Below are 12,117 nucleotides of genomic sequence, written 5' to 3' on the forward strand. Positions count from 1 at the left end.
ATATACCGTACAGCACAGGGAATTATAGCCGTTATCTTGTAATAACTTTTAATGGAGTATAATCTGTAAAATACTGAATCACTATGCAGTATACCTAAAACAAATATAATAATGTAAATCAACTATACTTCAATAAAAAGACATAAATAAAAAAATCTAAAAGCAAAAACAAATAAATGAAAATTTATCTAATTAAATCTGATTTTTCTATAAAAAAATAAGCAGAAAAAAATTTTAGGGCCCATGATCCTTTTAAACAACAAACAGTATTAAGCGCTGTGGTAGAGAAGATCTGGCAGCTTAGCAAAACCAATTTTCTTTTCTTCCAGGGGACATAGGTGAACTCCACTGACCAGTCTACCTTGAGGGTAGGTGTGACTCTGTCACTGTCGCAGGAAAGGGGATATGAATGAAATGCTGTGAGCCTCTTCCAGATCTGGGCTGTAAACTCCCATGCCTGACCATCTAGTTTCTTCCCTTTCCAGGATTTGACACAGATGAACAGAGGGAACTTGGAAGCATCTTTAGGGAACTAAGACTGTGTCTCATAATCTTGGGCTGACCATGTAATTTATTACCCAACTGGGACACTTGAGAGTGGAAGGGGGCACTGCTCAGCAGGAATACTCACTTTGGACTGTGCCTGAGCAAGAAATAGACCATGCCTGAGCAAGAAATATACTTCTATTGTGCTAGCCACGAAATGCTAAAGTTTATCTGTTAGAATTGTCAGGGTTATCTTAACTAACAAGTGTCAACTTACTTAAGCCAGCCTTTCTCTAACATGGAATGTTTTTAAAAATAAAATTGTTTTACTAATGATAAATTTTAAATAGTGAATAAATTAAAAACAGAAAGAAGAAAAATGTCAGCCTTAATCTCACCATCCAACTGACCACTGTTAACGGATGTATTTCCATCCAGATTTTTTACATGTGTATTTTTAATAGATGTGATTACAGTATATTCAGTTTTGAATCCTATAGTTCATTCAACAAACATTTTCCTCATTTTATTAAAAAATCTATTAGTGAAGATCATTTTAGAATCTCTTCATATTTAATAAACAGGCATTTAAGTTATCTAAATCATACATAAATGTTGTAGAAAAATTAGATAAGTGGATGTGCAGGAAGAAAGAAAGGCCTAAAAGGAAAATATATATATAAACAAAAATTGACTGGAGTATATGCTGCTCTTAACCTGCTTTTGACTTAAATCTAATGAACATTCTTTCGTGTGGCAATTGTAATTCTATATCATGACTTTAAAGTTTCCACAGTGTTCAAAGCTATGAAAATTCTAAAAAGCAAAACCCCAGTTAGTGTTGGACTACTTAGTATTTCTAAGATTTGACTTGTGTAACTTTTTTAGGCATTACCTTCTCCACTTTTCTCGGTGTGGTTGATGGTTACATCAGGCACCTTTTTTCCTTTTTTTTTTTTTTTTAAAGATATTTGTGTATAAGGTGTGATAGTGCATTTTCTCAATGTCCATTCTGTATCTCATTATTATCATTTTTGTCAATCCTTCTCAATTACATAAACAAAAATTATTAATATTTTAATTTGCATTGATTAATTAGTGAGCTTTCACTTTTCCCCAAGTGTTTATTCAGTTTTTTTATGATTTGCCTATTAATGTTCTTAGCCTAGTTAACTTTCTTTTGTTTTCTCAGCTTAGTTTTTTTGTGTGTGTGGTACACAGGCCTCTCACTGTTGTGGCCTCTCCTGTTGCGGAGCACAGGCTCCGAACGCGCAGGCCCAGCGGCCATGGCTCACGGGCCCAGCCGCTCCGCGGCATGTGGGATCTACCCGGACCGGGGCACGAACCCGTGTCCCCTGCATCGGCACGCGGACTCTCAACCACTGCGCCACCAGGGAAGCCCCTCAGCTTAGTTTTTGTTCTTTTGTTTTTCTAGCCTAGTTTTCTAGAGCGGTGGATAATGTAGATGGTAATGGCTACATAATATATAATGTGAATGTGCCATATTTTACCATGTCCCTATTTTGGACATTAATACTGATTCTAATTTGAGATCTATGATTAAATAATGGTGTGATGAACATCGATATGAATAACCCCCGTAAACACACACACACACACTCTTTAGCTCTTATGTAGGTTAAAGTCGTAGAAATAAAAATCACTAGATCAAAGAGAGAAATAATGTAAATATATTTAGATATCATTTTAAGGAAACACATACCATTAAGGGCAGTCCCGGGTTCATGATGCTACAGTCATCATAAGGTAATAGTTTTTCTTCCTAATGTATCTCGTACTATGTCAAGTGCTTCTATCAGGTGTAAGGGGGAAGTGTGACCCATCAGACACTGTCCCTCACGGCCACACACCCTTGCCTGCGGTGGTGGATCTGCCGCTGGCTCTGGCTTACACCGTGGGGTTCCATGGAGCTCTTCATGGCTGACTTTCTGGGCTCTCTACATTCCTTTTGTATGACGGCTTCTCCTAAGAGTGTCATCATTTACTGCTGTGACCTGAAGTTGTCCCTTGGCTCATGCACATCTTACTGTTCTCTTGCTCACCTCCATGCATGTATTCAGCTCTTTTGTCATCTGTGCTCTGCCGGCTCCAGGGAAGACTTGGCAGATGGATGTAGGGACTGTCTTGTGTAAAAAATAAGTTTTTATTTGCTTTTCACCTTAGTTTTCAATGTGCTGAGTTTTGCTTTTCATATTCATGCAATTTGTTTTTCTTTTTAGTGAAATTCCTTCTATTTACGATGTTGATCTCACTTTATTCAGTGTTTGTCCAGTTATCGTGAATTTGTTGTGTTCTGTCACATCCAATGCACTGGTGGTGTTGTTTGAAGGATACAGGACATCTGGGTCACAGTGAACTGTGTTACCCTTTAAATGTGGCATTTCGTGGATTTGTGGACTGAGGTTCATGCCTCCACATGTAATATAACTAAAGATCAGGCTGTTCTGGTTGCCTCTTTCCTTCTTCCCTCCCTCCCCTCCAGACATGGGCTCCACAGAGCACAGATTGGAAACCCCAGGACCTGTGGGTCACCAAGCCTCTTCCAATTTCACATTGCCCTTGTGGAATCAAACAAGATCATGCCTGTGAAACTCTAATGTGCAATCCAGCTAAAATACAGAGAATTTAATTATTTTCAAGACAAGATTTCTTCCAGATTCCAAATACAGTTCCGTCTGTGTCAAACTGAACTTCCTAGTGGAAGGAGAGGAACCAGCAGAATTTAGAGGAAATTTCTCATCACTGTACGTTTCCCAATGGCAGAGACAGAGCCTGTTATGTGCTGGTACAGAGAGAGGTCAACATTTGATCTACTGATGGATGGCAAAGTGGTACTTTCCCACCCAGCAGCCCTGGGTCCCTCTGGCTCACATGGCTGCCATAATCTGGTTGTCAGCAGGGAGAGTCAGGGGTCCAAGCCCAGGCCAGGCTGAAAAGGGCTTAGGCTGCTGAGTGACTACACAGGCCTTGGAGGTGGCTGAGCCCCTGGGGGATGCTGGGTTGGATCCAGGGCCTGAGCTGGCCCCACCCAGGTGGGAGATGGGTACTGGCTCCTCTGATAAGCAGCAGGTATTGGCTGGCAAGTGAGGTTTGGAGGGGACGGGCAAAGGAGGAGAATTCACATGGGGCCCTGGGAGCTCTGTTAGGGAGATGAGAGGGAGGCTGGCTCAAAACAGCATGAGGTGGAAGGGAAAGGAGCTGGTGGCCAGGGCACTCAGATAGAAAACAGGGGCTGGTGTGGGATGGTAGACAGGGAGCAAGGTTGACTGAGTCCCATGTTGGGCCCAGGGCAGAGTGGGAAGATGGGACCCCAGTGAGGCTGAGGGCCATCATGGGAACATCTCAGCCTCCTAAGCTCTAGACGGTCCTGGTTATGGGAGAAGCCTGCCCTCACTGGAGAGAGAGGCCCTGGAAACAGGAAACTGAGTGTCCATGGCATGACCCCCTGACCTCCTAGGTCCCTGGACTTATTCTCCTTCCTCTGACCTGTTCTTTGCTCTGCCAAATTGAAGAGGGGTTGGTGACAGTGGTTGGCTTAGAGAAGGTAAGAAATTTCTAAGGCCCAGAGAGGACCATTTTGGGGGAGAGAAGATTGTCATTTTTAATGGACCTCACTTTAGACTCAGACCTGGCAGAAGGCTAAGCACCAAAGAGGCATGATTGAGAAATCAGTGAGACTCTATACAGACAGCATGGGATTTAGGGAGGAGTGAGGGCTGGGGAGAAAGGGGGACGCAAACCCCAGAACTGACAGCAGAGGGCATCCTGGAGCAGTGTGGTTGCATACTGAGGTGGTTCAATGAATAAATAGGAATTCAGTCGTAATCACTCTAGAGATCCATTTATTGTGGCCCTGTGATCCCACTGCTAACCCCTATGGGATTCTTGCCGCTGCCCCAGAATGATGGTCAGCAGAGAAAAAGGTCAGTCTCAAGCTGCTGTTCGAGGCGCTTCATTGTTCTCTTTATCCAGGGCAGGAAGTGTGAGACCTTGGTGAAGACTCCTGGAGATGTCCCGTTTTTTCTTCCATAGGAGAGAATACCCTGGACCACGTTTCTGCACACGAGGGGCCCGCCGGAGTCACCCTGTGGGTAGAGAAAGGAAGGGCTGAGTGGGCCTCCTTCTGGTCCTGTCTTCCCTGCCACCCCAGGCTGGGTGGTCTCTGTCAGGGGCTGTGAGGAAGATCTGGGCCAGAGGAGGCCTGGTCGCGTCCCTCGCTCCTGGGGTCCAGCCTGCTCTGACTGTTCTTTGCAGCTCGACTCAGGTCTACCTTTCTGTCAGTCCTCATGGAAACTCTGGTGATAACGCAGCTATGGGATGACTGATCCTTTCTCACCCCCAACCCTGATCCACTGAGGGGAGAGAATTAAATTTTGGATTAGTGGACCTGGCTGACCAAGCTCTCAGGCTGAGGATGAGGATATGGCCTGTCCCCTACCCAGACCTCCCCAAGATCCTCTCCCCGGGGCCTGTGTGCTTAGATGCGAGGAACCTGACCTTGAAGGCAGCCTTCACCTTCCTCGGGTCCCCCACGCAAATCTGGGTGGCCTGGCTGTAATAGCCGGGGAAGAGGGATTTGCACACTGGATCCTCCTGCACCGTCAGCTCTGCCTCCTGCAGGGTGGTGGTTGGAGTGCCCACGGCCACCTGCCCCCAGCCGGCCACACTGCACGCCTTTCCTGGCTTCACCGGAACCTTGCCCCTGGGCAGGCTGAGGGTCCTCACAGCTGCAGTCCCCTTGGCTTTTCTCTCCAGCTGAGGGAAAGAGGCAAGAGTCCTGCTCAGCCAAAGGCCTCTGGGCTTGGGTGCCATGATGAGGCTGCACTGACCACCACCCTCACCTGAGCCACTGGGACTGGTCAGGCAGCCAGATGGGAGGGAGGAAAGGGACAGGAGGTAGTGGAGGGGAAACGATCTGTCCCCAAGAGGGCAGGAGGAGTGGGGAGGTTTCCTTGCCTGCAGTAACATGATGTCATTGGAGTAGTTCTTAGGATTGTAGTCTGGGTGGGGGACGGCTCGTCTCACTGGGATCATCTGCTGGGTCCTCTCCTGTTTCTTGATGTTGTGGGCCCCCAGGGTGACGTTGATTAAACTGCACAGAGAGCAGAGCAGGAGTGTGGGGCCTCTGTGCCCTGTGCTTCTCAGTGACATGAAGGCAGGGAACCTGGGAGCTTTCTCAGGCAATATGGAGAAATTACTCTGAGTTTGGATTTTGACTCTGTGCACGCTTTCATCCTCCACTGATGCTCTATCTGACCCGTGTGGGCCCTCGCTTCTCAACCTTGCCTCTTGCTCTCACCTCTGACCTCAAAACTTACCTGCCCCATTTCTCAGCTTTTCGTCACCCTAGTGCGGCTCTTAAGATGGCTTGTTTGATGAGGTCTTGTGGTCCTGAGTTACCACGATCTCAGGGTGAGGGAGGGGTTCCCCTGGGTTCAGCCCCAGGGGAGGGGCCGGGGTCCCTGTTCGGGGTCTCAGGAGGGGTAGGCTGGCTACCGCCCCTCACCTTCCTCTGCAGTGAGCAGCCGTCAGAACAAAGTTCTTTTGCACGAGGACACCGCCGCACCTCTTCCAACTCTCCTTAACCAGAAACTGAACAAACACCATGTAGGGGCGGGAGTGGGGCTTGGCCTCATGGCCCCCGATGATCTCCTCTGAAAGAAAAGGCTGGAAGATGGGGTGATGGGAGAGGTGTGGTCAGGATGGAGGCTCAGGGAGGTGGCGGTCAGGGAGGTTGACAGCGCCTTGCAGACACCGGGGGAGGGTCCCCCAGGTTTTCATTGCAGCCGGATAACCTTTTCTGAACCTCAAGCCTCAGAATCTCCCTCTGAGAAAGGGGTCAGTCAGTGCTTGTTCTCCAGGTCCTGCATCAGACACATGTGTGGAGGGGGCGGGTCTGCCTTCCCGATGGTGGAGGCCCAGAGAATCGTGGATGGGACTCCCTGATGAGCCCTCACTCCCACTCAGTCTCTGGGACCCCTCTAAGCCTCTGCTAACATCTTGATTTGTGCCATTTTCTAATAATTACCTATGAGCTTATGGAATTGGATTTTCTAAAATCCTCAGGTCCTTGGGCCTAACACAACCTAGGATCTCAGTAAATGTGTTTTGGCTGCAAGAGTGAATAGCCTCCAATTAGCTTTAGGCTGAGGTTTGGTGGGGATAGTGCTGGTGGAATTCAAGGCCATAGGGATGGGGGGAGGGCACTGCCAAAGACAGTGGAGCAGCCGAGGGCCTGGGAGGTGGAGGAGACGGGGCAGAAAATGAGCTGTTTGGGTCCTGGGGCAGAGTCTCCACCCCAGGAGAGCTTTGGGTGTCATCTAGCCACTTCTGATCAATCACCCCCTGGGTTCCTCTCCTGGGCAGGAGTGAGGGGTGGAGGGCACTGAGAAATTTCATTGGTTCTTAAGCTGGGTCCACTGACAATTCCTATACAAAGTGGGTTCACTTGAGCTGCCTATTCCTGGGTTGAAGTGAGGGATTTTAATTACCTGTGTTTTGTAGCTTCACATCCTCTGCCAAATACACAACCCACTTTCCCTGCTGGTGAGAGAGAGGCTAAGACCCACCCTTCCTTTCTGCCATCCATCCTCGCTGAGTGTCTATGCAGCATCGAAATTGTTAGTCTGGGTTTGGGATGGGAGCTGGGGTTGAGAAAGCTGAGCTGGGCAGAAGGGTCAGGACTACAGTAGGTTTAGTGAGATGGGCTCTGGCCTCAAGAATGGGGATTGTCACTCACCAGTCCCAGCCCGGTGGGCAGAAGAAAGGCCATTAGGAGCAGGAGAGGCTGCATCTTCCCCGAAGTTTGGCCCAGGTTGGAGCTGCTGGTGTTTCTTCCTTCCGGACACAAAACACAGGGGAAGGAAGGAGGGCAGGCTCAGTGCACACACAGACCTCCCAGACTTGTGCTCCCCCCACCCCCGAGCCGGGTGTCAGCATGCAACGTGGTCATCCACATTCTCTGCCGTGGGTTAAGTGAGAACAACACTGTCACCACACTTGTACTCCCACCACTGAGTCACAAAACAAAAAGAAAGAACAAGGAAGTGAAGGCTGTGGTTCAGCCAGCACAGGGGCTGGGTCCCAGAAGCCCCTCAGTGACTGAATCAAGAATATCTTCATTTTTCGACTCTTGGTTCTTTTTCGATTCTGGTGAAATCCTGAATAATTACACAATAGGCTAGGTCCTATTGTGTAATATGAGAGACACAGCTCCTGCCCTTGAGAGGCTGGCTGTCAGCTGGAGTAGACCTAGAATCTGTGGGTAGAGAATAAGATGGCAAGGACTATGGTGAGGGGGGTCTGCTTGGTGCCATTGTGAGGTAGAGGCTGGACTTGGTTTAGGAGCAGATAGACCTGGACACACCCAGGTACCCCACGCAGCAACCCCATTTCTTATGTTGCCACCATCCCGGCCTCATATTTTTGAAGTGTTTAGAATTGCTTCTTTAAATGTAAACATTCTCCAACAAAGAGAGCTTTTCCTTTTTTTTTTTTTTTTGGTGTTTTTTTGCTTTTTGTTTTTTTTTTTTAATTAATTAATTAATTATTTTTGGCTGTGTTGGGTCTTCATTGCTGCATGCAGGCTTTCTCTAGTTGTGGCGAGCAGGGGCTACTCTTCGTTGCGGTGTGCAGGCTTCTCATTGCAGTGGCTTCTCTTGTTGCAGAGCACGGGCTCTAGGCATGTGGGCTTCAGTAGTTGCGGCATGTGGGCTCAGTAGTTGTGGCTCACGGGCTCTAGAGTGCAGGCTCAGTAGTTGTGGTGCACAGGCTTAGTTGCTCTGCAGCATGTGGGATCTTCCCGGGCCAGGGCTCGAACCCGTGTCCCCTGCATTGGCAGGTGGATTCTTAACCACTGTGCCACCGGGTAAGTCCAAGAGAGCTTTTCTTATCCCACAATCTTGAACAAAATTCCTGTACTTGATATTCACTTGACCAAAACAAACCATCACTGGGTCCATTGGAAGTGAGTGACTGATTGGGTTGTGCTGAAGTATTTAGCACCCCTCGAGCTGAGATGGGGGCTGTCCCACTCAAATCAGGGTGCCTGTGACTGGGGAGGGGCTTCCTCTATAGAAATGCTGCTTACTGGTGTGCACTGAAGAGGAAACGGATGCTGGTCATCCTAATAATTACTACCCACTAAGTATTCTCTGTCCAGAGAACCAGGTCTCTGATGGCCCTGGGCATAGTAATCCTAAACATTTGCAGATGATCCCACCACTCTCACCAGTATGAGGACAGAAGGAAGAGTGATGGCGGGGAAGGCATGAGGAGTTCTCCACAACCCAACCCCAAGTCAGTTGAAGAAACAGCATTCTATGGACTTATAGAAAAAGAGGGGAAGGAAACATGCTTAAGCATGAACGATGATTATCTTGGGATGGTGGAATTCTTGGTAATTTTAATTTTCTTATATGTTCTATATTTAATTGTCTTTCTATGATGAATATGTTAGTTTCTATGATGAATATGTTAGTTTCTATGATGAATATGTTATGATGAATATATGTTACTTTTATACCCAAAACACATTTTGCCAGAGATGAAGCTCACTCACCATGCAAACATTCAGCCAACCAGTTCTTCTCTTCAGCCCAGCTGTCTCTAAGCTGCATGTTTTAAAAATGAGGTTGCTTTTCTGAATATGTTCTTATATTAAAAATTCAGGGGCTTCCCTGGTGGCGCAGTGGTTGAGAGGCCGCCTGCCGATGTAAGGGACACGGGTTCGTGCCCCAGTCTGGGAAGATCCCACATGTCGTGGAACGGCTGGGCCCGTGAGCCATGGCCACTGAGCCTGTGCGTCCGGAGCCTGTGCTCCATACCGGGAGAGGCCACAACAGTGAGAGGCCCGCGTACCGCCAAAAAAAAAAAAAAAAAGATGGAAGAGCGCCTTCAAGTTCACTTGGGGCTGAGGGAGGATGTGCCGTCAGGACACAAGAGGTTGCACAGGGTCCTGCGCTCAGGACTCCAGGACAGAGCTGGGACAGGCACTTGAGCTGGGCCTGGGAATACTGAAGCCCCTCCTGAAACTCTCTCAGCCTTCAGAGCTCTGGCTGCTCTGATGTGGAGAGGGAACTCTGCATGGGGAGCATTACACATTTCTAAAGCCTCCCCACATTTCTGTTTCTGGGGTTGAGAAGTGTCCCCCTCAACCCCAGAGCTTCTCATGTGGTCCTCCTTCCAAATCTGGATTCTCCTATGTTGCCACATTGGCACTGGGAGAGGGTGGGGCAGGGGAGTGGGTGTGGGTTAGGAGGACGGCATATGGATGCGATAAGAGGGTCCTCGAGGGGAGGGTCGTGTTCTCCTGAGGAAGTGTCTCCCTTTTCTGATGGAGCCCATGGTCAGCCTGGCAGGGGGAGCTGGCACTGGGGACGAGGGACTGGAGGGAGCTGGCTGTCAGTGCAGCAGGAATTTTTTTTTTTTTTTTTTTTTTTTTTTTTTGCGGTACGCGGGCCTCTCACTGTTGTGGCCTCTCCCGTTGTGGAGCACAGGCTCCAGACGTGCAGGTTCAGCGGCCATGGCTCATGGGCCCAGTCGCTCCGCGGCATGTGGGATCTTCCCGGACCGGAGCACGAACCCATGTCCCCTGCATCGACAGGCGGACTCTCAACCACTGCACCACCAGGGAAGCCCTGCAGCAGGAATTTTTATTCTAGAGTTGGAAGGGTGGGTGGTGTGTTGGAGGGGGAAGCCCATAACAGATCAGAAATGTGAACGGATGGTTGCCAGACACAGTAGGTGCCTAACGAATGTGTTTGAATGAATAAAATAGGAATCAATGATTTTTGCTCAAGAGATGAAAGTTTATTAAGTTCCAGGCAGTCCCCCCTTCACCCCCTTTTGGCCCAGTGCCATTCTGACCTCTACCCAAGAGGAGATGGAGGGATCCATCCCAGGGGCACGTTAGTCTGGTCCCTGCAGTTTATAGTAGCTCATTGTTTTTTGGATCCAGTACAGAAAGCTCGAGGCTCTGGTGTAGACATTTGGAGGTGTCCCATTCTCTTCTCCAAAGGAGACAATGCCCTGGGCTATGCCATTACACACAAGGGGGCCCCCAGAGGCGCCCTGTGGGCAGAGAGAGGAAGGGCTGAGCCGGACCTTCTTCAGGTGTGGTCCTCCGTGCCGCCCCAGGGTGGATGGTCTCTGCTGGGGGCCCTGGCTGATATCAGGGGCTGTTGGTCCTGAGGATTCAGCCTGGCCTTGACAATCTCCCCTTCTCCTCCTCAAGGAAGCCTCTGCCCATATGTGGTGGTGGGACAGTCTCCATGCCCCCAGGGAAACAGGTCAGAGACTGTATAGGAGACAAGGCTGGGGACACAGGAATATGATTAGTTCCCACTTCCCCGGACCCTCACAGCTTGTCTGTGCCCAGGGCTTTGCATGGATAATGCTTGGGATCTCACCAAAAAAGGACCCTTCCTCTTTCTTGGGTTCTCTACATATCTGGGTAGTGGTGTTGTAATCCTTGTAGCGAGAGATGCATTCCTCATCCCTTTGGACTTCAAGGTCTACCTCCTGCAGTCTCTCTGCCACTGGATTGTTCACGCCCAGGTGCCCCCAGCCGGCCACACTGCACACCATCCCTGGCTTCACCAGCTCCCTCCTCCAGGGCAGCCTGATGGGGCTCACAGCCGCGGTCAGGTAGGCCTTCCTCCTCCGCTGAAGGCATTCTAACCTACTTTTGGCCCACAGAGGCCTATGGGACAGTTATGGGGTTGCATTCCTCACTGCCCTGGGACAACTGAAGGGGTCGTACCAGAAGGAGGGACAGGAATGAGGTCATGGGGGATTCAAAACCCTGGGATGAAAGTGTGCAAGAACCAGTGCGGCCACGTGCCCTACCTGCAGTAACATGATAGCGTTGACCCACTTATTATGATCATAGCCTGGGTGGGGGATGGCTCTTCTCACTGGGATGACCTGCTGGGTCCTCTCCTGCTGGTAGATGTTGTGGTCCCTCAGGGTGACGTTGATTGAGCTGCATCGAGAGCAGAAAGGGAGGTGGAGTCACAGGAGATACAGCCCAGGAGCCATGAGGAAAGAGCACAGCTTGGGACAGGGCGGGACTGGAGGGGAGAAAGTTCTAGGTATGGGACCTGGGGCTGAGCATCTCTGTGCTGCCTGCTTCCTGGCAGTCCGGGCTGGGTGCAAGTTCCTGGAGTCCACTTAGGGTGTTCAGTCCTGCACAGAGCTTGACTGTCTCTAAGGAAAACCAGGAATTTCTCACATCTGCACTCTGGACTCCAGGGTGCAACCTCGGCTTCCTTCCATCCCACCTTTGATCAGTCCCTTCTCTCCACGGGCCACTCGCATTGACTTGTTCCTCTCTCCCCAAAGCTCACCTGTCCTCTGAAGAGCTCTCCTATGTTACTTGGTGGCCCAGGTCTGCAGCCCCTGAGAAGAGGGTTCCCTGTGAGGGGTCTACAGAGGGGTGGGGGCCCAGGTGCTGCTCCTCACCTTCCCCAGCAGTGAGCTGCTGTCAGCACGAAGTCCTCATGCACAAGGAGACCCCCACAGATGAAACTTTTCTCTGAAACATGGTACTCAAGAAATGCCATGTAGGGATGAGAGTGAGGCTTGGCCTCATGGCTCCGATGATTTTGC

General features: G+C 49.5%; 1 protein-coding gene across 1 annotated transcript; it reads right to left on the reverse strand.

The window, feature by feature from the left end:
• Positions 1 to 4,415: 4,415 nt before the first annotated feature.
• LOC307049451 (granzyme H-like) lies at positions 4,416 to 7,300 on the reverse strand (the record flags this gene model as incomplete). The annotated part of the gene is made up of 5 exons (XM_079699029.1): positions 4,416 to 4,592; positions 5,005 to 5,262; positions 5,464 to 5,599; positions 6,014 to 6,174; positions 7,247 to 7,300. 5 exons carry the CDS (start codon positions 7,298 to 7,300, stop codon positions 4,416 to 4,418), a joined length of 786 nt encoding a protein of 261 aa, XP_079555155.1.
• Between the last annotated feature and the right edge of the window lie 4,817 nt (positions 7,301 to 12,117).

This window comes from Hyperoodon ampullatus (genome assembly GCF_949752795.1).
Source record: "Hyperoodon ampullatus genome assembly, chromosome: 3".
NCBI classification, from domain to species: domain Eukaryota; kingdom Metazoa; phylum Chordata; class Mammalia; order Artiodactyla; family Ziphiidae; genus Hyperoodon; species Hyperoodon ampullatus.